This window comes from Mustelus asterias, chromosome 9 (genome assembly GCF_964213995.1).
Source record: "Mustelus asterias chromosome 9, sMusAst1.hap1.1, whole genome shotgun sequence".
Classification (NCBI taxonomy): Eukaryota; Metazoa; Chordata; class Chondrichthyes; order Carcharhiniformes; family Triakidae; genus Mustelus; species Mustelus asterias.
This window is the reverse complement of record NC_135809.1, coordinates 91,853,340-91,879,773: the sequence shown is the minus strand read 5'-3', so window position 1 is coordinate 91,879,773 and position 26,434 is coordinate 91,853,340. Positions and strand designations below refer to the sequence as shown.

At 42.4% G+C, this 26,434-nt stretch overlaps 1 protein-coding gene across 1 annotated transcript; it reads right to left on the bottom strand.

The window, feature by feature from the left end:
- Positions 1-5,403: 5,403 nt before the first annotated feature.
- Positions 5,404-26,212, bottom strand: LOC144499166 (fascin-like). Its single transcript, XM_078221256.1, has 6 exons — positions 25,687-26,212; positions 23,496-23,777; positions 18,227-18,345; positions 11,778-11,934; positions 8,283-8,456; positions 5,404-5,609 (listed from the first exon to the last, which is right to left on the bottom strand). The coding sequence occupies exons 1-6, from the start codon at positions 26,210-26,212 to the stop codon at positions 5,404-5,406; spliced, it is 1,464 nt and encodes a 487-aa protein (XP_078077382.1).
- Between the last annotated feature and the right edge of the window lie 222 nt (positions 26,213-26,434).

The window sequence follows — 26,434 nt, the reverse complement described above, 5'->3', positions numbered from 1 at the left end:
ATATTTTTATGATTAGCAGTGAATGTGTAATTCACGCAGGGTGCCAAGGCTTGTTGATTGTATGTCCCATCCTATATGCAGTGTTCAGTAATTGAAAATGACTGACCATCCAAAATCCAGGAAAGGTAAATTATCAAGCTAAAGGAATGAAGATATGTGCAGATTTGGTTTTTCATATAAAACACACAGAATAAATTAAACTTGAACTATTTGAACTCTCTGAGATACCTATGCCAGACAAATTATACAATTAACAAGGCATTGTTTATTTACATTAACTACAGCATGTAACCAACACAAAATGGTCACTTAGGGAAAAGAGAACACCTGACACCCATGAAACCACCACCCCATCCAGACAAGAGGAAATTAGTGGTTGGAGGGGAATGAAGAAATAATACATTTTCAAATAATAATCCTATTGAAACACTCAAGACTGAGTGGGGCACCACGGTGGCGCAGTGGTTAGCTCTGCTTCCTCACAGCTCCAGGGACGCAGGTTCAATTCCTGGCTTGGGTCACTGTTTGTGTAGAGTTTACACATTTTCTGCATAGGTTTCCTCTGGATGCTCCAGTTTCTTCCCACAGTCTGAAAGACGTGCTGGTTAGGTGCATTGACCTGAACAGGCACCGGACTGTGGCGACTAGGGGAATTTCACAGTAGCTTCATTGCAGTGTTAATGTAAGCCTTACTTGTGATTAATAAATAAACTTTAAGACAGAAAGCAGTTCTATTCTGGAGGAGTCAGTGCATGACCCTTGGGAAATACCCATCTCGCTCCCAAATCAACTTTCCTGTTCCTTTACCACTTCCCTTTCAATAGGTCACGAATATAGTTGGAAAATTGATCTATTCCTCGGCTCTCCTCAGTTGCACCATAACTGTGAATTCTGCCCAATGGGCAGCCTTTTCTAATCTTCTTAAACCTCTTCCCTTAACAGCAATATACAACTGCTGTGCTTACCTGAACCGCTCTCCATATTCAGTCTCACTACCTTGCTCCGCTGTGCGCGGTCCCTGGTTGCCCAGCGACCAGTGATTAGACGCCTGTGGTCTTCCCAGCCAGTTGGTGGCACACTTTAACGCTGTGTGTGTGTGTGTGTGTGTGCGCGCGCTCCCTGGTTGCCCAGCGACCGGTGAGAGGAGGCATCGCAGCCTGCAGGTGGCGCATTTAGCGCTGTGTGTGTGTCTGCTTCTGATTGCCCAGTGACCAGTGATTGGAGGCTAATGGTCTTCCTAGCCTGCAGGTGGCGCACTATTGGCGGCGGAACCGTTTATTCTAAACTGAGCTGAAGATCCATCCCTGAGAGGTGTGGAGACTCCTAGTGGCTTCCTTGTGGGTGAACACCTTTGTTAAAATACTCGACCCCAGGATCAGATGATTCAGACAAAATCATACCAACTGAGCGTTTTTCAAGCTTTCACACAATATGATGGGGAGGCAATAGACTAGTGGTATTATCACTAGACTATTAATCCAGAAACTCAGCTAATGTTCTGGGGACGCGGGTTTGAATCCTGCCACAGCAGATGGTGGAATTTGAATTCAATAAAAAATATCTGGAATTAAGAATCTACAGATGACCATGAATTGTCGGAAAAACCCATCTGGTTCACTAATGTTCTTTAGGGAAGGAAATCTGCCGTCCTTACCCAGTAAGAAGTTTAACAACACCAGATTAAAGTCCAACAGGTTTATTTAAGGTTTATTTAAACCTGTTGGACTTTAACCTGGTGTTGTTAAACTTCTTACTGTGTTTACCCCAGTCCAACGCCGGCATCTCCACATCATCCTTACCCAGACCAGCCTACATGTGACTCCAAAGCCACAGCAATGTGGTGGACTCTCAACTGCCCTTGGGCAACTAGGGATGGGCAATAAATGCTGGCCAGCCAGTGACACGTATGTCCCACGAATGAAAAAAAAATTGCTCTTCAAGTCGTTAGTTTTAAAATTCTAAACTTGTGATACATCTTCTACCACATTTGACCTTGGTCTTGAGCTCTGCTTCCATAAGACCATAAGATATAGGAGCGGAATTAGGCTAATCAAGTCTGCTTCACCATTCAATCATGGCTGACAAGTTTCTCAACTGCATTCTCCCACCTTTCTCCGTAACCTTTAATCCCCTTATGTTGGGGAGAAAATCCCAAGGTTAGAGAAATTTCAAATAATCCCTAATTATTTGAAATTAAGTCATTAATAAAATACTAGCAATAAGTAATCCTCAGATCAGATTAATAGTTTAACAGTGAAACTGCATAAAGGCACATGACAATGAGATTTGAACAAGTATTTCTGATTTTGATATTTTAAATGTATTAACTGTATTTTATAAAGTAATTGTGCACTTTAGCCAAGAGCAGGCTGCTGCAAAGGATGATGGGATAAAGCCTTACTAGACAGAACCACATTCTTTGGAAACAATTAAACCTCAGAATATGCAAGTTCTTATCAGCATAAGTTGTTAGCAGTAAGGTTCTCAGGGTTACTTATGAATAGAGTTTTTCACACTATCCAGATAAGACAGGTCCTTTCTCACACATGAGAATGTACATCTGTCTCGTTTGGTCGTTGACGTAGCAGGGGTTTTTTGGGAACCTTAACTTTGACCTTTATAGCTTAGCGTCAGGGGTTACTAGGCAACAGAGGAAGAAGCATTAGCAATTGGGGGAGGAAGCATCCGGATTCTACGGATCAATGAAATCCCGTGATGTTAGAGGCCAGAATGCAATTGGCTAAAGTATGTGACAGTTATTAATGATTGATTTATATTGAAGATGATTTGATCATATCTAATAAAAGGTGGGAACACTAAGAAATGTATAATTGATCGATCCGTGCAGTGTAACTTCAGAGTTATACTGGAAAGCTCAGAGCCTTCTCTGTTGAGAGGCATTGGACTGATCAATGTTATCGCTCCCTTCGATCGTTGGTTAATAAAGATACGTCTTTAAACCGAGACACTGGCTTTTGTGACTCTTTGTATTGGCTGAAGTTTTGGCGATACCTAGCCTCCAAAGAACCCTGCAACACCTTGCCAATCAAGAACCTATCTATCTCTGTTTTAAATATACTCAATGACCGAGCCTCCACAGCCTTCTGAGGTAATGAATTACATGTGGCAATGAATGCTTCAGAAGTCTCACAACACCAGGTTAAAGTCCAACAGGTTTATTTGGTAGCAAAAGCCACTAGCTTTCGGAGCGTTCGCTGCTCCTTCGTCAGGTGAGTGGGATTTCAGTTCACAAACAGGGCATATAAAGACACAAACTCAATTTACAAAATAATGGTTGGAATGCGAGTCTTTACAGGTAATCAAGTCTTAAAGGTACAGACAATGTGAGTGGAGAGAGGGTTAAGCACAGGCTAAAGAGATGTGTATTGCCTCCAGCCAGGACAGTCAGTGAGATTTTGCAAGTCCAGGCAAGTTGTGGGGGTTACAGATAGTGTGACATGAACCCAAGATCCCGGTTGAGGCCGTCCTCATGTGTGCGGAACTTGGCTATCAGTCTCTGCTCAGAGACTCTGTGCTGTCGTGTGTCATGAAGGCCACCTTGGAGAACGCTTACCCGAAGATCAGAGGCCGAATGCCCGTGACCGCTGAAGTGTTCCCCAACAGGAAGAGAACTTGTTGGGGAACACTTCAGTGGTCACAGGCATTCGGCCTCTGATCTTCGGGTAAGCATTCTCCAAGGCGGCCTTCATGACACATGACAGCACAGAGTCGCTGAACAGAGACTGATAGCCAAGTTCCGCATACATGAGGATGGCCTCAACCGGGATCTTGGGTTCATGTCACACTATCTGTAACCCCCACAACTTGCCTGAACTTGCAAAATCTCACTAACTGTCCTGTCTGGAGACAGTGCACATCTCTTTAGCCTGTGCTTAACTCTCTCTCCACTCACATTGTCTGTACCTTTGAGACTTGATTACCTGTAAAGACTCACATTCCAACCATTATTTTGTAAATTGAGTTTGTGTCTTTATATGTCCTGTTTGTGAATAGAACTCCCACTCACCTGATGAAGGGGCAGCAAGCGCTCCGAGAGCTAGTGGCTTTTGCTACCAAATAAACCTGTTGGATTTTAACCTGGTGTTGTGAGACTTCTCACTGTGATTACCCCAGTCCAACTCCACATAACGAATCCTTCCCCAGAGTGAATGTGACTGGTTTGTGATTTTAAGAGAATTTAATAGTCATCTTGCATCCATGGGAAATGTGCCAAAAGTATTAACCTGTACTCTTTTCTCTTTGCAGCTATTGATAGATCCGCTCTGTATTTCTAGAATTTCTCTTTTTTGAGTTGAATCTACGTTTGTATTAAGCGTTGCTCCTCTTTCTGGTTCTGTTTATTCAACGTATCTGCTTCTTGCTTTCTCTTCGGGTGAGTCCAGTTATTCACTGCAGCCCCACTACTTCCAAAGTAACCATCTATCTTTTTTTTACCCCAAGAGAGCAGAAGAGGATGGTTGCGGGAAGGAAATAGTGGAGACAAAGAGAAAGAAGGAAGGGATATTAGGGCTGGATTGGACGTGTGGAAGAGAATCCGGAAAGCGAGAGCATACCCATAGCAGTCATTGTTAGTTGGTGATAAGTATCATTGGGAACGAGCCTGACTTTACTGCTACCTGACTGCACAGTAATCATTTGTAAGATATCCCATAGTAGATACAGACTGGACAGTACTAAGGAAGGAACAGAAGCAAGCAAAACACTGCAGCTATTTCTGCGACCTCAGGATCAATTACATGAACTAAATCCGGGTGAGCTGAGAAGAAAGTGTTTTTTAACTTGAATTTCTGCTAACAGGTCTCTTATATTGGACATGGTCATTCACCCGAGGCACAGTATGTTATTACAGTTCTGCTTCTTAATGCTTTGCTGCTGTCACTGGGGGGAGTGGGGGTGGCAATGCTCTCTTGTCCTATTGATGCATGTGGCAAAAATGTTATGGCATTATTGACAAAAGAGACCATCACTACAGTAATGAGAGAGGGTGTCTTAGAAGGCACTTCAAATGAGGCATGATGGATAGAGCTTAAAAATAAAAAAGACGTGATCACTTTGCTGGGATTATACCACAGGCCTCCAAACAGTCAGAGGGAAATAGAGGACCAGATATGTAGACAATTCACAGGTGTGAGAGGAATAGGATTATATTAGAAGGGGATTTCAACCTCACCAATATTAACTGGAAAATTTGAAAATTTTCTTGCTAAATAACTGTAAATCAATTGCTACCCATCAAAATGGCTGTCCTTAACTAAATGTTATCAGTAAAGAGAGGAAGAGGTTTATAGTACAATATATATAATTTATTCTAGCTATTCATATAGACTTATTCGGGGATTTAACGTGTTGGTTTTGATTCAAGATCAGATCTTCTAAAGTTGATCAATAAAGAAACATTGTGGCAGTCTTGGCATCTTCCCCTGTTGCTTTGAAGTCTCCGCTTTGTTGCGCTATCATGTATTTGCCATTTGGTGCCTTGAGAATGAGAACATTGGAACCAACCAGCTGGATAATGAAGTTGATTGGCTGCTCTCCGGTACCAGTGATGAAGCCGTCTTTGTCCATTTCCCAGTACTTGTCTGTGGATACTGAACCAAAACATAAATAGGCAAACAGAGATTAACCAAGGATGTAGCAGAATTCAGATAAGTGAGGAGTTTTAACTTGAGTGTTTGGAAAGTAAAGTCTTTGGGACTGCTGCAAGACAGTAATGCAAAATTAAAAGGGCAGAGGTCAACTGTTGGAATTATCAAATAACTCTCAATAAAGAAAGTGCATTCATTGGTTTCCCTTGGTCACTTCTTGTTTGAGTGTTTCATATGGTGATTTCACCTGCCTAAGGACTGCAGCATCCAACATCTCACTCTGATACTATTCCCAGTTTTATAGAGGGGTGTGGTTTTATCACATCTATGAATTCTGAGATAGCCTAACCTTCACTGCAGTCTCATGTCTTGATTCACTTTCCAGCAACAAAAAACAAGATGGATAACTTGCAAATCCCAGAGAAGAAGAGAAATATAGAACAAAGAACATAGAGAAAGAGAGACACAGAAGAGAGGGAAAAGGCAAAAAGAGGGGAATACTGTGATGAAAATGATATGTTTTGGCCATGGTATATATTCTTACTGCCTTTATAGTATTTCTGAAAAGAAGATAATTTCTCTTTGAAATAACTTGGGATCGGAGTATTTCATTAAACCACTATGTTCACCGTTGGAGCCAAATCAGTTCTGATGAAACTGTGCCATGAGCATGTTAATGGTCTCATTGGTACCTCGTTTACCTGCTTCTAGTATCCTTAAAATAGTGAAGTAAGGTAATAAATGAGAAACAAAATGGTCAATTTACATATTTCATCAGTTTCACTGAAAAGCAGTTTAAATCTTCTAGAACACAGCAAGTGTGAGCTATGAACCCCAGCCATCCTCTGTATAAAATTGTGTGGATGTTTGACAGCAATTGTAAAAGATATATGAAGTAAAATACTGTGGCTGCTGGAAATCTGAGATAAAAACAGAAAATGCTGGGAAATACTCAGCAGCTTTGGCAGCATCTGTGGAGAGAGAAACAGATAGGAAATAAATATATTTGATTCTCTTTGTTCTTGGTTGAATTTCGAAGAGGACGGAAATATATTTTGAAGAATCTTACTGGAGTTGTTACCGTGTTGCAGACAATATGGGTGTTCCAAAAAGGTACTCCATGGTGGTTAAACTGAACCACATGCATAATTTAATACTAGATGCTCGTACAGATTTCATATTAAGAGATTTTGCAAAGTATTGCATATTTTGTTATATGTATAATTGAAACCTGACACATTGATTTAATGTTACTCTTTACCCAATCTTTTTAATAAATCTAATTCAAAGTTTATAGTTTAAATCGCACCATCCGATCATTTATTCTTCCACTAATCAAAAAAGGGCTCACACCAAATCCAGAAAGTTATTACAAGGGTTTCAGTTGGATTCTAGAGAATGTGATAATAGCGAATATTGGAGGTAATTTTCAATTTAATTTTACAGGCAGTAAAACCTAGGAGAACAGACACACCGTTGTTGCAAAACCCATCCAATTTTAATCAAGAAGTAGAGTTAATTGTGTGCATGAGTTCATACTCTGGTTAGTAATGAGTAAAGAGCTCACTGAGAGTGGGTTTTGTTGTGAGCAAGAGAGAGAAATATCTGGTAGAAGTCTAAAAATTTACCAAATATTTTAGAGCCATTTTGCTAACCACTGCAGTCTGTTTGAAAGACACAGTTTGGCTGTTTAACCTAATTTGCATTAGGAGTTGAAAGATACACAGTTCATAAGTGAAAATTTCAGACATGGGATTAGCCCGAGGTTAGCAGTTCTATTTGCAGCTCTACATTACGACAGTGGCTTTGAGCTAAGGAGCAAAGTTTTTCTCTAAAGTTCTTGCTCGTGTGACCTCACGAATGGGGAATATTGCCTTGCACTGTTCATATAATATGATCACTGAACTTGATGATTGACTATGTATGTAGATGGAGTTGAACACAAAATGTTGGCTTAACCGTAAGTTTAAAAGCCTCAAACAGAGAAGCTATAGGTGACCAAATAACACCATTGATATCTGTCTTTATGAAATGTGGGACTGTGGAAAAATTCAGCTGGTTTGTCATTTAAAAATAAGTCAGTTCACTATCATGATCCTTTTCTAAAGGTTCCACTGATAGGATCTGACTTAGATACATGATAACAAGACCACTTTTAAAGAGAGAGTCTAGCAATCAGGACTGGCCTTAAAATCACATGTTAACTAATAATTGAAATTTCCTTGATGCTAAATCTTCTTTGAAACATTTTTGCATTTTCTCATCAATGGATTCGCCATTTCATGTACAAACCATGAGAGGAAGTGGGCTGATGCATTGGGTGAACACAGGATTGGGTTTGGTTAGAATGGTTACAGCACATAAGGCCATTTGGCCTGTTTTGTTCATGCTGGCCCTCTGCAAGAGGAATTCACCTAGTCCTACACAGTTGAATTGACTGCTAACATTAATAACGAGGCCAACATGCGAGGCATGGTTAGTTGGGTGAATTACGAGAATTTGGCTCACAAAACCTCATATCTGCAAGAATCACTCCAGGAGTGAAGAGGAGAAAAGTTGGAAGAACCTTAATTGTCTCTGGTTTACAAAACAGCACAAATTAAATCCAGGGTAAAATTATTTATCTTTCTGAGAGATAATTAGGAGTCTTTCAAAAGAGTAAGATGGTAAACTTACCAAGTTTGAACTGATAGTAGCCATCTTCATCTGAAGACATCCTACTTACGTCATACATGGGTCTATTGCCATCTAATCTTTGTGTCCCAGAACCAAATGCAACAAAGCCAAAATCATTTTGCAGTATTAGGAGAGGTCGATTGGTAAGTTTTAGAATGAATTCTTGAGAATTATCTGTGAAACAACAGACCATGATATAATTACTGAAGCTCACAGCTTAAATCTGCCTCACAAATCTTTCTTTATTTAGCTATTGTCAGCCAAACAATTCTTAGTAGGGAGGCCCCTAACTCAGAATGTAGCAGACTTCCATATCTTTTTCAAGTATTTTGATATATTCCCTTTTATTACTTGTATTTCTATCCCTTTTGTTTTGCTTAACAGTCAAATAGTCATGTTTCCTGATCACAGATCACTGTACTGGTTTCCCAAATGTGCCAGGGCCCACACCAGACTCTTGTTTCTCTTAAGTCTGATATTAATTATCCTTCCTTTTCCTTCCCCTTTTTCCACCTCACCATACACCAAAAACTCATCCAAAGATGTGCAGGTTAGGTTGATTGGCCATGCTAAAATTGCCCCTTAGTGTCCTGGGATGCGTAGATTAGAGGGATTAGCAGTAAAATATGTAGGGATATGGGGGTAGGGCCTGGGTGGGTTTGTGGTCGGTGCAGACTCGATGGGCCAAATGGCCTCTTTCTGTACTGTAGGGTTTCTATGATTTCTATCATTCTATGAACTCCTTGACCTGAGCCTGATTGCTGCAGTAAAGATCAAGATCAAGTTTTATTGGCACCTGTTTTATTGGTGAGCCGCAAGTCGCAATTGCACAGCACTTGGTGCAGCAAAAGAACCCAAATGTGTTTCTTGCCAGTGGTGGTGAGGAGGGGAGCCTAAGCTCACCGCTGCAGCAGGCTGCAGAGTGCTTGGGGTGCCATTACTCAGGTACCCCAATCTTCCATTACACAGGGAGATCTCCTGACATCCTCCACCCATCCCATAGACATCATCAACCCCCTCCTGCCGATCACTGCCTGTGCCGATCTCTCCCCACCCCTGCCAATCGCTCTCTGTGCTGTCCCCCGCCCCCCGCCAATTACCCCCCGTCTGCAAAGCTCCCCTGCCGATCACTACCTCTGCAAATTTCCCCCCTCCCCCATTGATTACCACTTATGCTGCAAAGTTCCAACCCACCGATCACTTTCCTCCAACTCCGTTATAGATAATGGGCAGGATACTGCTGTGGGCGCCCCCATAATCTGTCTAGCCAATTGACGTCTATTGTTTTTATACAACAATTGAGTGTCTCTAAATTTTGATTTCCGTTTTGCCCATCATTTTTTAGCTCCACTATTTACATCATTTTTGGGGTATTTATCTACCTTCCTAACCTTAACAAACCCGACCTTTTTCTGTTTAGATTTCTCTCCCTTCATAAAGAAACTAGTAATACCCTCCATCAAATTTATTCCCCTACCTCTACTATCTAAATCCTTTCTATTCTTTAACAAAGCCTCAGCTTGTGTAAGCTGTACCTCCGCCACTGAGGTACAGAATACAAAAGAAGTTACAACACTCCGCCGATTACCACCCCTGCAGAACTCCACGCACTGCTGATCATCACCCCTGCAGAGCTTCCCTCACCAACCACCACCTCTGCAGAGTTCCCCCCGCTGATCACCCTCCATCTGCAGAGCTCCCTCCCTCTCCTGCAGAACTCCCCCCTTGCAGAGCTCCCTTCCCCCTCTGCCGATCTCATCCCCTCTAGAGATCCCCCCCCCCTCCCCGCAGAGCCCCCACTTTGCCTTTGCCTTCACCTCCACTATCTTTGCCCCACCCCCTAGGTCCCAAACCACAGGCCCCACCCCCTTGACACTGTCCTGGCACAGTTATGATGCCCAGCAGACAGTGCCAGGATTCCTGGTGGGCAGTGCCAGGGTGCTAGGTGGGCACTGCCAGGCTCACCAAATGACGGGCAGGATGAGGTCGTAAGATCGCACCTCAAGCATTGATTGGAGTGGAATTCTATCGACATAGTCACTTCTCCACCATCACCTGATGGCATTGATGAAGTCATGCAAAAACATTCTCAAGATTAATACTGGCAAGCTGAAAGCCACCTTGATAGCAATGATGTTGATGAAGATAGTCCCATTGACATTGCGAATGTGAACTTTCAAAAGGAATTTGATAAAGTTCAACATAATGGACTTATTCGCAAAAGTGAGGTACAGAATACAAAAGAAGTTACAATAAACCTTTATGGAACACTGGTTAGGCCCCAACTGGGGTATTGTGTATAATTCTAGACATCACATTTTAGGAAAGGTCTCAAGTCTGAGAGAGGGTGCAAATTACTACAATTATACCAGGACTGAAAGACTTCAGTTACATGAAGGGACGAGAGAAGTGGTTGTTTTATTGGAGTAGAGTTGATTGAGGAGAGGTTTGATGGAAGTGTTCAAAATCAAGAAGGGTTCTGCTACATCTCTTCAGCTGCTACCTAATCTGCCGAATAGTTCCAGCATTTTCTGTTCTTATTTCAGATTTCCAGTGTCCACAGGATTTTGCTTTTATTTGAAATTCTTGTAATAGATTTTGGATTGCTCCATGCGTTCATTCTGCAAACTTTGGCTGCCCTATTCTTTAGCACGCACCATGCATTTATGACCCACTGCACTGCCAGTGCAATGCTCTGCATTCTCAAACTCTCTTGCTAAACCCACACCCCCACCTTTCCACTTCTCCTGACCTTCAAAATCTTCCTGTGCAATCACACCATTTATAAGAACATAAGAATTAGGAGCAGGAGTAGGCCATTTGGCTCCTTGAGCCTGCTCCGCCATTCAATAAGATCATGGCTGATCTTTTCATGGACTCGGCTCCACTCACCCGCCTGCTCACCATAACCCTTAATTTCTTTACTGTTCAAAAATCTATCTATCTTTGCCTTAAAAATTCATAGCTTCTCTCTCACCTACAACCACGTGTCTTGCAATCATTGGTAAAATATCCAGTGAGAGAAACTATACAAGATAACAGTGATTGCAAATTGCAATTTGAGTCCATCATTGTTCTTTGTTACTGAGTGTTATGTGAACATCCACCAGCCTTCCCCAGATGACACAGAAATCCCCAGGTTATACTGGGCTTCACAGTTAACGCTGCTTTTTTAAAAAAAACAAGTACTTCAATATTTTTGAAACTGGTGCTGCCAGTTTCCCGTGATTAAAGCTCCAAATACCAGGCAGTAGTTGCTTCATAATTAATTTAGTGGTGGTCATATTTGCCCAACCACTACCTCTCCACTTAGATCAGCTAGCTAGGTACGTCACAAACTGGAAATCAAATCAAGTTAAATTGTTGATGTGTATGGCTTATGGCTTGGAGCAGCATCTTTGCCCATCAGGCCAACAGTTATTAACTCACAAGTGCATGGATGTATAAACAGGAAGGGCTTATAAGTGACTGAATGAAGAGTAAATTGTAACTCACCGGCTGTATAGTATCCCATTACAAGCTGACCGGTGGACTTTGTGGTGAGGACTTTTCCATCTCCTGTTTTTATAACCACCTTGGGCCCATTGTACACAATATTAAACCAACAGTCATCAGTCAGAATTGGGCTTGCCATAATTATATTTTGAGGGCCCTTGAGGTAAAAAGTAGAAATAGACATTATAGGCAGTGGTCCAATTGAATATCTTCACTCAATTTTTAGAAATATTTTCACATTCACTCCTCTGAAGGTATTGACTCATTCCTGGGGTGTGGTTTCATGGGACCTGACAACTTTTTCAAAACCATTCTTAAGTGCCCATTTTTTTGTCTGAGCCTGGACAGAGTATTGGTAAGATTCTTTGACATTATTAGCCAAGCTTAATTTTGTCCTTACCTGATGTCCACGCATGGAAAATTCCAGCAGAAATCACTGGTTGGTTATGGTTACTGAAGCACTCTCAAGACCTCTAACTGCCATAGAACCATAGAATCCCTAACAGTGCAAAAGGAAACCATTCGGCCCAGCAAGTCTGCACCGGCTCTCGGAAAGAGCATCCCACCCAGGCCCTCATTTCCATTCTATCCCCATAACTCTGTGCATTTACCATGGCTAATCCTCCTAACCTACTCATTTTTGGACACGAAGGGACAATTTAGCATGGCCAATCCACCTAACGTGCATATCTTTGGACTGAGAGGGGAAACCCAAGCACCCGGAAGCAACCCAAGCAGACACGCGGAGAACGTGCAAATTCCACACAGTCAGCCAAGGCTGGGATTGAACCTGGGTCCCTGGCGCTATGAGGCAGCAGTGCTAACCACTGTGGTTATTCCTGACTGCCACCCAATGAACCATCAGGGGTCTCCCATAATTTCTTGCTTTTAGAGCTCATTCCTGTTTCCACAATTATGTAAAGATCAACAATGAACTCTTAAAGGAAAACTCACACAACTCACTGAAGTTACTACTATGAACAAAGAACATAGAAAGCCACAGCACAAACAGGCCCTTCGGCCCACAAGTTGCGCCGATCATATCCCTACCTCTAGGCCTATCTATAGCCCTCAATCCCATTAAATCCCATGTACTCATCCAGAAGTCTCTTAAAAGACCCCAACGAGTTTGCCTCCACCACCACCGACGTCAGCCGATTCCACTCACCCACCACCCTCTGAGTGAAAAACTTACCCCTGACATCTCCTCTGTACCTACCCCCCAGCACCTTAAACCTGTGTCCTCTCGTAGCAACCATTTCAGCCCTTGGAAATAGCCTCTGAGAGTCTACCCTATCCAGACCTCTCAACATCTTGTAAAACCTCTATCAGGTCACCTCTCATCCTTCGTCTCTCCAGGGAGAAGAGACCAAGCTCCCTCAACCTATCCTCATAAGGCATGCCCCCCAATCCAGGCAACATCCTTGTAAATCTCCTCTGCACCCTTTCAATGGCTTCAACATCTTTCCTGTAATGAGGTGACCAGAACTGCGCGCAGTACTCCAAGTGGGGTCTAACCAGGGTCCTATAAAGCTGCAGCATTATCTCCCGACTCCTAAACTCAATCCCTCGATTAATGAAGGCTAGTACTCCGTACGCCTTCTTGACCGCATCCTCCACCTGCGAGGCCGATTTAAGAGTCCTATGGACCCGGACCCCAAGGTCCTTCTGATCCTCTACACTGCTAAGAATGGTACCCTTCATATTATACTGCTGCTTCATCCCATTGGATCTGCCAAAATGGATCACTACACACTTATCCGGGTTGAAGTCCATCTGCCACTTCTCCGCCCAGTCTTGCATTCTATCTATGTCTCGCTGCAACTTCTGACATCCCTCCAAACTATCCACAACACCACCTACCTTGGTGTCGTCAGCAAACTTACCAACCCATCCCTCCACTTCCTCATCCAGGTCATTTATGAAAATGACAAACAGCAAGGGTCCCAGAACAGATCCCTGGGGCACTCCACTGGTCACTGACCTCCATGCAGAGAAAGACCCCTCCACAGCCACTCTCTGCCTTCTGCAGGCAAGCCAGTTCTGGATCCACAAGGCAACAGCCCCTTGGATCCCATGCCCTCTCACTTTCTCAAGAAGTCTTGCATGGGGGACCTTATCGAACGCCTTGCTGAAGTCCATATAGACCACATCCACCGCTCTTCCTTCGTCAATGTGTTTGGTCACATTTTCAAAGAACTCAACCAGGCTCGTAAGGCACGACCTGCCCTTGACAAAGCCGTGCTGACTACTTTTGATCATACTAAACTTCTCTAGATGATCATAAATCCTGTCTCTCAGGATCCTCTCCATCAACATACCAACCACTGAGGTTAGACTCACCGGTCGGTAATTTCCCGGGCTGTCCCTGTTCCCTTTCTTGAATATAGGGACCACATCTGCAATCCTCCAATCCTCCGGAACCTCTCCCGTCTCCATCGACGATGCAAAGATCATCGCCAAAGGCTCCGCAATCTCCTCCCTCGCTTCCCACAGTAACCTGGGGTACATCCCATCCGGTCCCGGCGACTTACCAACCTTGATGCCATTCAATAGTTCCAACACATCCTCTTTCTTTATGTCTTCTCAGGAAAAACACTCAGGTTTGTCGATGCAACAGCCAAGATGCAGATCATAGGATGATAAAGCACAAAAGAAGGCACCATGCCTGTCAACTCTTTAAAAGACCTGTCCAATTAGTTCCTTTCTCTTGCCCTTTTCCCAAATGTTTCCGATTCAAACATTTATCCAATTCCCTTTTGAAATTCACTGTTGAGTCTTCTGCCAATAACTTGTCAGGCAATACATTCCAGATTATCAAAACTTAGTGGTGGGATTTTCCAGCCACACTCGCCCGAAACCAGAAAATCCTGCCCGAGGTCAACAGACCTTTCCATGGTCCACCCCTCACCCGCTATGATTCCCGGGCAACCTCCTTTTTAGTGAATATAGATGCAAAGTACTGAATCATATTTTATAAAAGAATTTAGGGGTCCTTACTATGTTATCCACTATTCTATTCCCAAATGGATACACGTAGGAGGGAAAGAAAAGGATCTGTTTGGTACTCCATGGCATTAATCCCATAAGAGAGTGGACCAGAGCACTTGTGCAGAAGGTGGAAGTGGAACATATGTTAAGCCATGAGCTGAATCACACTACTTTGTATTTATTTCACAGTATGCTGTGTGTCATGAGCAGTTGTAAAAGTAACAAGAGAAGGATGCTACCAGTCCTGAGCTTGGGGAAAGCATATGGATTTATCCTCCTTACTCAATCCTAAAGATGTTGGATGTGGCCTCTTTGGACTTCAATTTAAGGAACCCTTTTCCCATTCAGATATCCTCCCTCCTGTTATGTACCACCTTGTTCTGCAAGCAAAAAAGTAATGTTGAGATGTTGGAAGTGTTGGGATCACATTCAATGGTGTCCAAGTGTCCATCTGGATATGATTGAATAAAGCATACATGCAAATTTCTTGCATGTCCAACTTAAGAATATAAATATGACAGGTGTGCAGCTACAAAGTGCGTCCTGCTGTGGTATGGCCAAAGATATTAAGCAACTAAACAGCTGTAAGGAAGTCTGAGTGCTTTACATGGACAGCAATCAATGTGTAACAGGTTGTGATTATTTAAAGACAAATCATGTCTGACTAACTTGATCAAGTTACTTGATGAATTAATAGAGGACTGATAAAGATAGCACAGTGGACATTGTATATGTAGCATTTGACAAAATACCACACAACATACCTATTTGGAAAAGAGAAGCTTGTGTTATTAAAGGGATGGTGGTAGCTTGGGTATGTAATTGACTAAGGGATAGGATATAGACAGTAATGGTGAGGGATGGTGGTAGCTTGGGTATGTAATTGACTAAGGGATAGGAGGCAGAGCATAATTGTGAATGAATAAAGTGAAGTTTGCAATGGGATCCTCTCGAAATCAGGATTAAGACCGTTGCTTTTCTTGTTATATACAAATAACCTCGACTTGGATATAGGGAGTACAGTTTTGAAGTTTATGAATGGTACAAAATTTGGCAAAGTAGTACTTAATGAACAGGACAGTAGCAGATTTTGAACTGTTGTCACTGTTATAATGTATGAATCCAATAGGAATTTAATGTCTACTGCAGGAAGCTTTCTGGGCAACATACTTTAGGAACAATGTTATGGCCTTGGAGAAGGTTTACCAGGATGATATCAGGGTCAGAGATTTCAGTAATGCAGAAGGATTGGAAAAACTAGGATTGTTTTCCTTGGAGCAGAGAAGGTTAAAGGGAGATTTAATTAAAGTGTTCATAATCGTTGAGGGTTTTTTGATAGAGCAAGTAGAAGAAACTCATGACAGTTGACTGAAAGCTTTGCTCGATGTGGTATGTGATGCACAGGCAAGCACATTGCTGACTGTGAGCTGTCGATGTGGCTGATATATTGTTGTGGAAAATCCTTCTGTATAAGGGAGGTGTAGAGGCCAGTAGGTTAAGGGAGAGTGTTGCAGAGCTTAGGGCAGTGATGGGCAACCTGGGCTACTTAGTGACTCTGTGAATAGGATTGAATACACGCCAAATATTTCATAATGAGTTAATCATTCATTTATTTATAGAACTGTCAACAACTTCATTGATAAAAACAAAAGAAATATTTACGTTTTGGAAGCAGATGGAATGCTCATCTCTCATAGGCAATGTTGTGAGCAATCAGCATGCACCTCACTTCACTTGCCCTTGCTTTACATGCTTATCACTTCAATACTGGTAAGATAAAGCTACATGGACAGAAATCAACGGAATGTGGCAACCCTGAGTATGGGCAACAGTCGACAAAATATCTCGTGGGCTGCATTCAGAACTCAGATGAGCCGCATGTGACCTCCAGGCCATGGGTTGCCCACCAGTGGCTTAGGGCCTTGACAACTGAAGGTACAACCACCAAAAATGGAGGAAAGAAAATTATGGCAAGATGCCTGAATTAGAGCAGCACTGGGAACTGCTTTGTGTAGTGACTTCTGAACTGGGCCTCTACAAAAATGTGTACCTCCCTCATTGTGCAGGATCATCAGGGGAAGCCAAGCTACACCCTCTTTGTACGGCATTAGCCGCTGTATTTAAGTAAGTTTAAATGTCTCAAAGCCACTTTGAGAAGTTACAGAGAGAAGATAAGTGTGTCAGATGAAGAGGTAGAGTGCCAAGTAGATGAGAGGGTAGGGTGAATTGGTGTAGTCTGATTGGGGGGGTTTCTGAGTGGTCAGGGGAATAGCTGGGTGGTCGGGAGGGGAGTCAATGGATTTGGTGGTGGGGGGGGTGCAAGGGGGTCGGGGGGGGGGGGGGGTGGTGGTGGTGGTGGTGGGTAGTAGTCAATTGTCCAGTGGGGAGTTGGAGGGTCAGTAGTTACCTAGGAGCTGGAACCGGTTTTAATTATTCCACCCTTTCCTGGGTAACTATTCTGGTAAATAAGTTACAACCATCTGAAGCCTCCAATTCCAAGTTTCAGAGGGTTCAATGTGCAGGAGAATTGCCCATCGGAAGGCCAAACTCCTGTGCTATTTCAGCGTGGTCACTGTGTCAGGGACATCTGAGGGGTCCTGCAGTGCCTCTTGTGATGCGTATCTCTGGGGTACGGCCATTTGGAGATCAGAAGTTCTGGGCCTCTATCTATAAAATCAGCCTTGGAAGAAATGCAATGCAGCTAACACTCCTCCCTCACAGTACCAGGCACGCGGGTACAATTCTGGCCTTGGTAACTGTGTGGAGTTTGTACTTTCTCCCCATGTGTGTTTCCTCTTGGTGCTCCGGTTTCCTCCCACTCCAAAAGATATGCTGGTTAGGTGGATTGGCCATGCTAAATTGCCTCCTAGTTTCGAAAGACATGTAGGTTAGGTGGATTAGCCATGGTAAATGTGCAGGATTATAGGGATAGGGTGGGGGTTGGTCAGGACAGAGTGTGGGTCTGGGTAAAATGCTTTTTCAGAGAGTCAATGCAGATTCAATGGGCTGAATGTCCTGCATTGTGGGGATGCTATGATCTCAAAAGTCTGTAAAGCTAATGGAGGTTACAGAGATAGGGAGAAGAAGGCCATTGAGAGTTTTGAAATAATGATAAGAATTTTAGAATTGTGGTATGGCTGAACTGCGACCCAATATAGGTCAGCAATAATGGTGCAAATTAGGACGTGAGAAATAGTCCCTTTGCATTGTCCATCTCAGTAACTCAATCTAGCCAGCACCCAAGGATACTTAGTGTGTCGACACTGATATCAGTTCAGCTGTCTTACACTGTTGGGCGAACACATTGATATATTTACCAACCCTGGTATATTCCATAATTTTATCACAGTAATAACATTTGCATCCAATTGCCCCACTTGTATTAAGTTTCTGTAAACTTCATAACCACTCCGGTACTGAGTCAGTCAGTTGAAAAGATTTCTATGTTAATTACTCACCACTGCAAGGTAGTCCTTTGAAATCCCACGGAAGCAAGCTTTCCTAGTTGTGTTATTGATGATAATCTGAAAGATCTCAGAGTCTGTCGCTTGTGACTGATGCACACAAACATCTGTACCTAACAAAAAAAATACAACAGTACTCCACTGAAAATGAACATGTTGTGATGTGTATCTGATTTTTAAATGATTTAATTGCTTCATTTTCTCACTAGTTTTCTGTACTGTTCTCCTCAAGGCATTAACTCATTCCTGGAGTATGGTTCAATGCAGCTTGTTGTCTGTGTACGAGCTTTGACAATAATTAAAGGGCCATTTGACTGGGACCTTCAAAGCCAAACCCCAATCAAAGTTTGCATACGTGCACACATACACTTCTGGCAGGGATCCCCGGTTAATTTTCGAACGACAAAATGTTGAGTTTCAATTGCAGCACTCCTGCTGCCACTGTTGGACTTTAACCTGGTATTGTTAAACTTCTTACTGCTCCGAAGACCTGGGATTAAACCAAGGATTTTCTTGGTGTTAGGGCTCAGCTGTTCACGGTACAAATTCAACCATTACTTGGACACAAGTCACAATGGCTTCATCAACACTGGATCTGGGAATTCCCTATCTAACCACATTGTAGAAGCACCATTGGCATTAAGTAGTTGAAGAATAAAGTCCACTTTCTCAGGTGTTTAAAGTTATAAAAGATTTGGGAAAGTTGAATGTAAGTAATCTTTTGAATCACGTATAAAATTTAAACACCAGGGGATCATATTTATATAAATTAAAGACAATGAAAGAAAATAAGAAATATAGAATTTTTTTCAGAATTGGTGGTAAAAGTTTGTGGAACAGGTTAGAGAGTGGCAAATGTTGTGCCTTTGTTTAAAAAGGGCTGCAGGGAAAAGCCTGGGAACTACAGGCCAGTGAGCCTCACATCTGTGGTGGGTAAATTGTGGGAAGGTATTTTGAGAGACAGGATCTACAGGCATTTAGAGATGCAAGGACTGATTAGGGACAGTCAGCATGGCTTTGTGAGTGGAAAATCATGTCTCACAAATTTAATTGAGTTTTTTGAAGGGGTAACCAAGAAGGTAGATGAGGGCAGTGTAGTTGATGGTGTCTATATGGACTTTAGCAAGGCCTTTGACAAGGTACCGCATGGTAGGTTGTTGCATAAGGTTAAATCTCACGGGATCCAGGGTGAGGTATCTAAATGGATACAAAATTGGCTTCTTGACAGAAGCCAGAGGGTGGTTGTAGAGAGTTGTTTTTCAAACTGGAAGCCTGTGACCAACGGTGTGCCTCAGGGATCAGTGCTGGGTCCACTGTTATTTGTCATTTATATTAATGATTTGGATGAGAATATAGGAGGCATGGTTAGTAAGTTTGCAGATGACACCAAGATTGGTGGCATAGTGGACAGTGAAGAAAGTTATCTCCAATTGCAAAGGGATCTTGATCAATTGAGCCAGTGGGCTGACGAATGGCAGATGGAGTTTAATTTAGGTAAATGCGAGGTGATGCATTTTGGTAGATTGAATCAGGGCAGGACTTACTCAGTTAATGGTAGGGCATTGGGGAGAGTTACAGAACAAAGAGATCTAGGGGTACATGTTCATAGCTCCTTGAAATTGGAGTCACAGGTGGACAGAGTGGTGAAGAAGGCATTCGGTATGCTTGGTTTCATCGGTCAGAACATTGAATACAGGAGTTGGGACGTCTTGTTGAAGTTGTATAAGACATTGGTAAGGCCACACTTGGAATACTGTGTGCAATTCTGGTCACCCTATTATAGAAAGGATATTATTAAACTAGAAAGAGTGCAGAAAAGATTTACTAGGATGCTACCAGGACTTGATAGATTGAATTATAAGGAGAGGCTGAATAGACTGGGACTTTTTTTTCTGGAGCGTAGGAGGCTGAGGGGTGACCTTATTGAGGTCTATAAAATAATGAGGGGCATAGACAAGGTAGATAGTCAATATCTTTTCCTGAAGGTAGACGAGTCTAAAACTAGAGGGCATAGGTTTAAGGTGAGAGGGGAGAGATACAAAAGTGTCCAGAGGGGCAATTTTTTCACACAGATGGTGGTGAGTGTCTGGAATAAGCTGCCAGAGGTAGTAGTAGAAGTGGGTACAATTTTATCTTTTAAAAAGCATTTAGATAGTTACATGGGTAAGATGGGTTTAGAGGGATATGGGCCAAATGCGGGCAATTGGGATTAGCTTAGGGGTTTTATAAAAAAAAGGCGGCATGGACAAGTTGGGCTGAAGGGCCTGTTTCCATGCTGTAAACCTCTATGACTCTAGGTTACTGGCACAGGTCAAACAAGAAACCTTAGCGAATTTCAAGGAGTAAGGAGACAAGTTCTTCTGAATAAATGGGATTGAGGTATATTAGAAAGGAACGAGGGAATATTTTAGATAGATGGGCTAGATGTGCCAAAGATCCTCTCATCCCGAAAATTGTTACAATGAGCTGAAATTCTACTTGGGAGGTGGCGGGGAAGGGTAGAGTGGGAGAACTGGATTGAGGTCAGGAACATGGAAGAATGAATTTAACAGAGATCAGAGGTCAGAGGTCAGAGGGGAGTTGTGGGAGATTGGAGGCCTGAGGGGTGAGATGTTGGATATCGAGTAGAGGTGTCTGAGGTAACTGGGCAGGGTGGGGAGGCTAGGTCAAGCAGTCTTCACCTTTTGTTAGTTACCAGTTTCCCAAAAGATAAAAATTTCAAATTGAGGATCTTTATGAGGGTGCCAGTCTCAATACAATGTTGAAATTGCCAACCCTTGGGCCAAGTTGGTTGTCCACTTTCCTCCCAACTCCATTTAAACTGGGAGAGATAGGGTTGATGTTGGGATTCAGATTTTTTAATATTCCAACCTTCAACCTGACCCAAACCTTTCCATTTTTTGGCATTAAAATTTCCCTATCTTTCTAAAGGGTTATAAAGTTTATTTATTAGTCACAAGTAGGCTTACATTAACACTGTAATGAAGTTACTGTGAATATCCCCTAGTCGCCACACTCCAGCACCTGTTCGGGTACACTGAGGGAGAATTTAGCATGGCCAATGCACCGAAGCAGCACGTCTTTCGAATTGTGGGAGGAAACCGGAGCACCCGAAGGAAACCCACGTAGACACAGGGAGAACGTGCAAACTCCACACAGACAGTGACCCAAGCCAGGAATCGACCCAAATTCCTGGTGCTGTGAAGCAGCAGTGCTAACCATTGCGCCACTGTGCACATGTAATTAGAGTTATGCAATCAGAGGAGGAATCCAGAGTTAGGATCCTCTAACAAACTCTCTACAGTTGCATTTTCAGCAACAGTAAGTGAGGACCCAGCTGCTCCGCATTTGGCAATTGCTGGTTTAGGACACAATTTTGGCTATGTGGAAATATGTAACTAGCAATGGACGAAAAGGGTAGCCTTGTCAGTATCAACATCATCCCATGAGTAAATATATTACAAAAAAATACCTTGGCACAGATTTTTGTCAAGTATTTAACTTCTGTTCTCATTCTATTCTTCCACCTTATCCCACCCCCTCAAATGATTATATAGCATGTGCTTTTGGAGTAAAACAAATTATTGATTACATAGCATGTTGGTCAATTTATTCATTGTTAAATGTGTTGCATTATTGTAATAGTAAGTTTTGCCTTCTATTACCTGCTATAATAGTAGAGACCTGAGAGAAGAGGGAAAACTAGATGCAAGAAAGTAGAATGCTGAGGGGATAAAAATGAGGAGGAGAAAAAGAGAAATAAGAAATAATAGAGAAACAGAGCAGAAAATGAAAAAAGTCAGTCTTGTGCCATGTTTTGGGATCTTTTCAATTTTCCACGAATTAATTTGGAAAACTAAGTTACATTAAACATTACTTTAAAGCACATTTCACTTGTTTAAGTGAAAATAGGGTTTGAGGCAATAGATTATTAAGGTGCTAATAAGCTAGTCTTGATGTTGTGCTCACAAACTGTAAATAAACTATTTGTTAACCTGCCTTGACAATCAAAAAACCTCATCCCATCACTTGTAATGGAAAGCTGATGCTCTATTTTTCTGACTGTGAATAACAGGAAAGACACAGGGACGCAGGCAAACAGTTAAGATTTTGGAAACAGGAATGTTGCAAAGGCAGTCAAGTTTGTTAGAGGGAATGCTGTGAGGTATTTTATTAAGTAAGAAGTCTCACATCACCAGGTTAAAGTCCAACAGGTTAGAATCACGAGCCTACGGAGCGCTGCTCTGAAGGCATCTTGCAATTGTGGCTTTGTCTATATATGCCATGTTTGTGAAAACTACCTCTCCACTCACCTGATGAAGGAGCAGTGCTCCGAAAGCTTGTGATTCCAAATAAACCTGTTGGACTTTAACTTGGTGTTGTGAGACTTCTTACTGTGCCCATCCCAGTCCAACGCCGGCATCTCCACATCATGTATTTTATTAAGGTAGAGAGTGAAAACTCAGAATAATAGTTGGCATGGAGTTTCATTTATTTTGAATCATTGCACAAATTTAAATTGTATGGATAGAATTGAGTGAGTTTGAATAAAACAATTGCTTTGTATGTTCACCATACAATGAAGTAAAGCAGTTTAAATTATTTGTGTCTGGCCTTGTCTTACTAAGTGTTTGCTAGGTTAGCTTTTGAAGAAGCATGTGTATGAAAGATGTCAGGTCACAAGGGTGTATCAGCGTTACATTCCTGGATTACTCTGTAATGTAAGTGGATGTAGGACAACATGAATTAATTCCCACTCAGACTGCTTATTGGAGTGAAAGGCAGCACTGAATCTGACCAGGATAAACTCAAATTTGTTATCGCGAGTGGGGTTATTGATCAGGTAAGAGAGGTCCTGAATTACCTCAAACAGGAAGCACACTCTACAGATGCAATGGCAGTGACAATAAGTGAGGATCCATCTGCTCTGCTATTAACAATTGCTGATTTAGGACATTATTTTGGCTACAAAGAAGCATGATTGTTCATAGCACGATCAGAAATACATTCACCTGTAGAAAAGGCTATGGTTGGATTTGGTGCAACAATTTCTGCACCTGAAAAATTAATTTGTACAAATGTTAACCAATCTGCTGAATGTGTCCAGCATTTTTGTTCCAGAATTTGCAATTTTCTATTGTGTTGGTATAATAGGACCTAGGATGTTTAGCTTATACTTGGTGATGAAACCAGAATTGTTAACATTCTCACAACAAGTTTATAAAAGCTGTTCTGGTAGCACTTGATGCATTTTGCTTCTTACCTGGTTTAAGACTGACATATTTGTTGTTGAGTATTGATTTGATGGTGACTTGACCAGGGCTTGGGTCAGGAGAGAAAAGTTCATCCAGGCTGGGGCTGTCGGTTTTAATGGTTCTAATACAGCTGTCTCTTCCAGTCAGAAATCTTCCTTCATTGTCCTTTAAACAAATCATTCCACACCTTATCTCTGGGATATACAAGGTCCTTGGTGATTGACAGGGTTCAAGTTTCCCATTCCAGGCGATAAGATCTCCACTACTTGTCCTTATGTTATATTTCTTCTCTTTAGGAACAAAATGGGATGAAATGTTTTATATTGCATCATGTCAATGTTCTAAAAGATTTACAACTCTTTCTTAGATGGGAAACTAAGAGGTTTGATGAATCTGCTGAGCCATTATCACAAATTTATGCTATTGTCGTCACTACAACCTTCTCACAAAACCTACACTTGCCCATTCTGCCCTTTGAAACTACTGCCCCATCTCCAATCTCCCTTTCCTCCGCAAAGACTTTGAATCTGTCTCCCAAACCAGTGTCCATCATTCCTGCAACTCCAGGTTGAGCCCCTCTAATCAGGTTTCCAGCCCTAACACAGCACTGAAAGAAGACTGGTCAGTCACAAATTAGATCCAATGTGACTGTGGCCATAAAATACTCTCTCTCCTCAACCTTCCTCATCTGTCTGCAACCTTTGACTCTGGTGACCACAACATTATCTCAACACCTCTCTTTCCATTGTATGGTTGAGTGGAATGCTCTTGTCTGCTTCCTAATCAGAGCCAGAGAATCATCTGCAACGGCTTCTCTTCCTGTTTCTTCACCATTTCTTCTGAAATCTGCCAAATCTTTGGCTCATTCCTATTTCTACCTGTATTCTGAGCATCTGCTTCTGAAAGCCCGATTCATATCTTTGTTACCTTCTGACTCAACTATTCAACATTATCTCTTGGCTGGCCTCCCATCTTCCAGTCCTCATGTAAAACTCTGTTACCTGTATCCTAACTCACACTAAGTGCTGTTCACCCATCACTCTTGTGCTCACACACGTTCTTTGGCCCAGTGAGCAACAGCTCAGATTTCACTTCTCATCAAATCATTCCACGGCCTTGCTTCTCCCCTTCTCTGTGATCTCCTTTGGCCGACAACCCTCCAAACTCCCTCAGTTCCCTCAGTTCTGGCTTCTCTCTTTTAAGGTACTCTCTAAAACCTCTCTCTTCAACCAAGCTTTTGGCCAGCTGACCTATATATCGCATGTTACATGGTGTCTAAATTTGTGTGACAATGCTGAAAGGCTGTTTCCCCTTGTGGGGGAATCGAGGGGGTCACAGTTTCAAAATAAGAGGTCTCCTATTTAAGGCAGCGATGAGGAGAAATTTCTTCTCTCAGGGTGGCAGTTAGCACTGCTGCCTCACAGCGTCAGGGACCTGGGTTCGATTCCTGGACTGTCTGTGTGGAGTTTGCACGTTCTCCCTGTGGCTGCGTGGGTTTCCTCCGGATGTCCAGTTTCCTCCCACAGTCCAAAAATGTGCGGGTTAGTGTCAGGGTACATACGTGGGGCTATGGGGATAGGGGCTGGGAGGGATTGTGGTCAGTGCAGACTTGATGGGCCGAATGGCCTCCTTCTGTACTGTAGGGATTCTATGAAGGTTGTTAAACTTTGTAATTCACCCCAGAGAGCAGTGCAGTCTAGATCATTGGATATATTTAAGTTTGTGTTAGACATAATTTTGATTTACAGGGTATTAAAGGTTATGAGGTGCCAGCAGGAAAGTGGAATTCAAGCCACAATGAAATCAGCCATGATCTTACTGAATGGCAGAACAGGCTCAAAAGGCCAAACAGCCTACTCCTGCTCCTATTTCTGATGTTCTTATGTGGAATAATGGCCTTGCAAAGAAGTTAGCACTCACAAGAGATTAAGGGAGAAAGTTAGAAGGAAAATATTTATGCTTAAACGGTACTGCCTAAAATTCTACCTTCTAGCCTTCCTCAAGCAGGTTACATTGTTGGACACATTACTGGGGACACAGAGGGAAAGAGAACTGTATTACCAGGTAAATTAACCTCTGCTTCTCTTATACATCTTCCATCAATCAGAGCTGCTGGAGGAAACATTGGTAAATGTACAATACAGGCAAAGTCTTAAGAAGTGTATAAAATCAGCTTTAAAGATTGAATGTTCTTTGTACCTTTGAAGTTAAACGTAAGTGTCATAACACAGTCTCGACCCCAGGGTAATTCGCTGTCACATTGTACTGCGTTCTCATTGGCATTGTATCGCAGGTATTTCTTCTTGCCTTGGTTGAACATGCTGATGTTGGGATGGATGGCTAGATGCAATACCCACTTCTCACTTTCTGAGATTGCCTGGGCAAAGCAAGTGATATTATCTTCTGCTCCTCCCAAGTACCGTTTGGTTTCCTCAGACTGGAAGGAGACTTTGCCGTCTGGATGTGTGATCATTACAAACTTATTATAAGGATTGGGAACCTCCCGATCGCAGGTGATTTTCCCATTGTTATCTCCAGCTAAGTATCTCCTCAAAGAACTCCTGATGTGGACCATGGGACAATTTTCCTTCAAAAACTCTATGGTCCAGATCTGTTTAATCTTCAAGATGGTACTGGTGGCATTCACTCTGAAATTGAAATTCTCGGCTGTCAAGTATTTTTGGGCAGAGTTGATCAGACCAACTGGAAGTACCCTATATACCATCTTCCCTTGTTGATATTTTAAGCTGCAAGTGTTACCAGCACAGTTTGTACCTCTGTGACGTCATTAGTATCCTGGAGCAGGGTAACTGTGACATAACGTATCTTTGTGACATCAGGGAAAATTACTGTGAAATGGTGAATGAGATAAAGACATAGGATGTGGCTTAAAGAACAAAGAACAAAGAACAATACAGCACAGGAACAGGCCCTTCGGCCCTCCAAG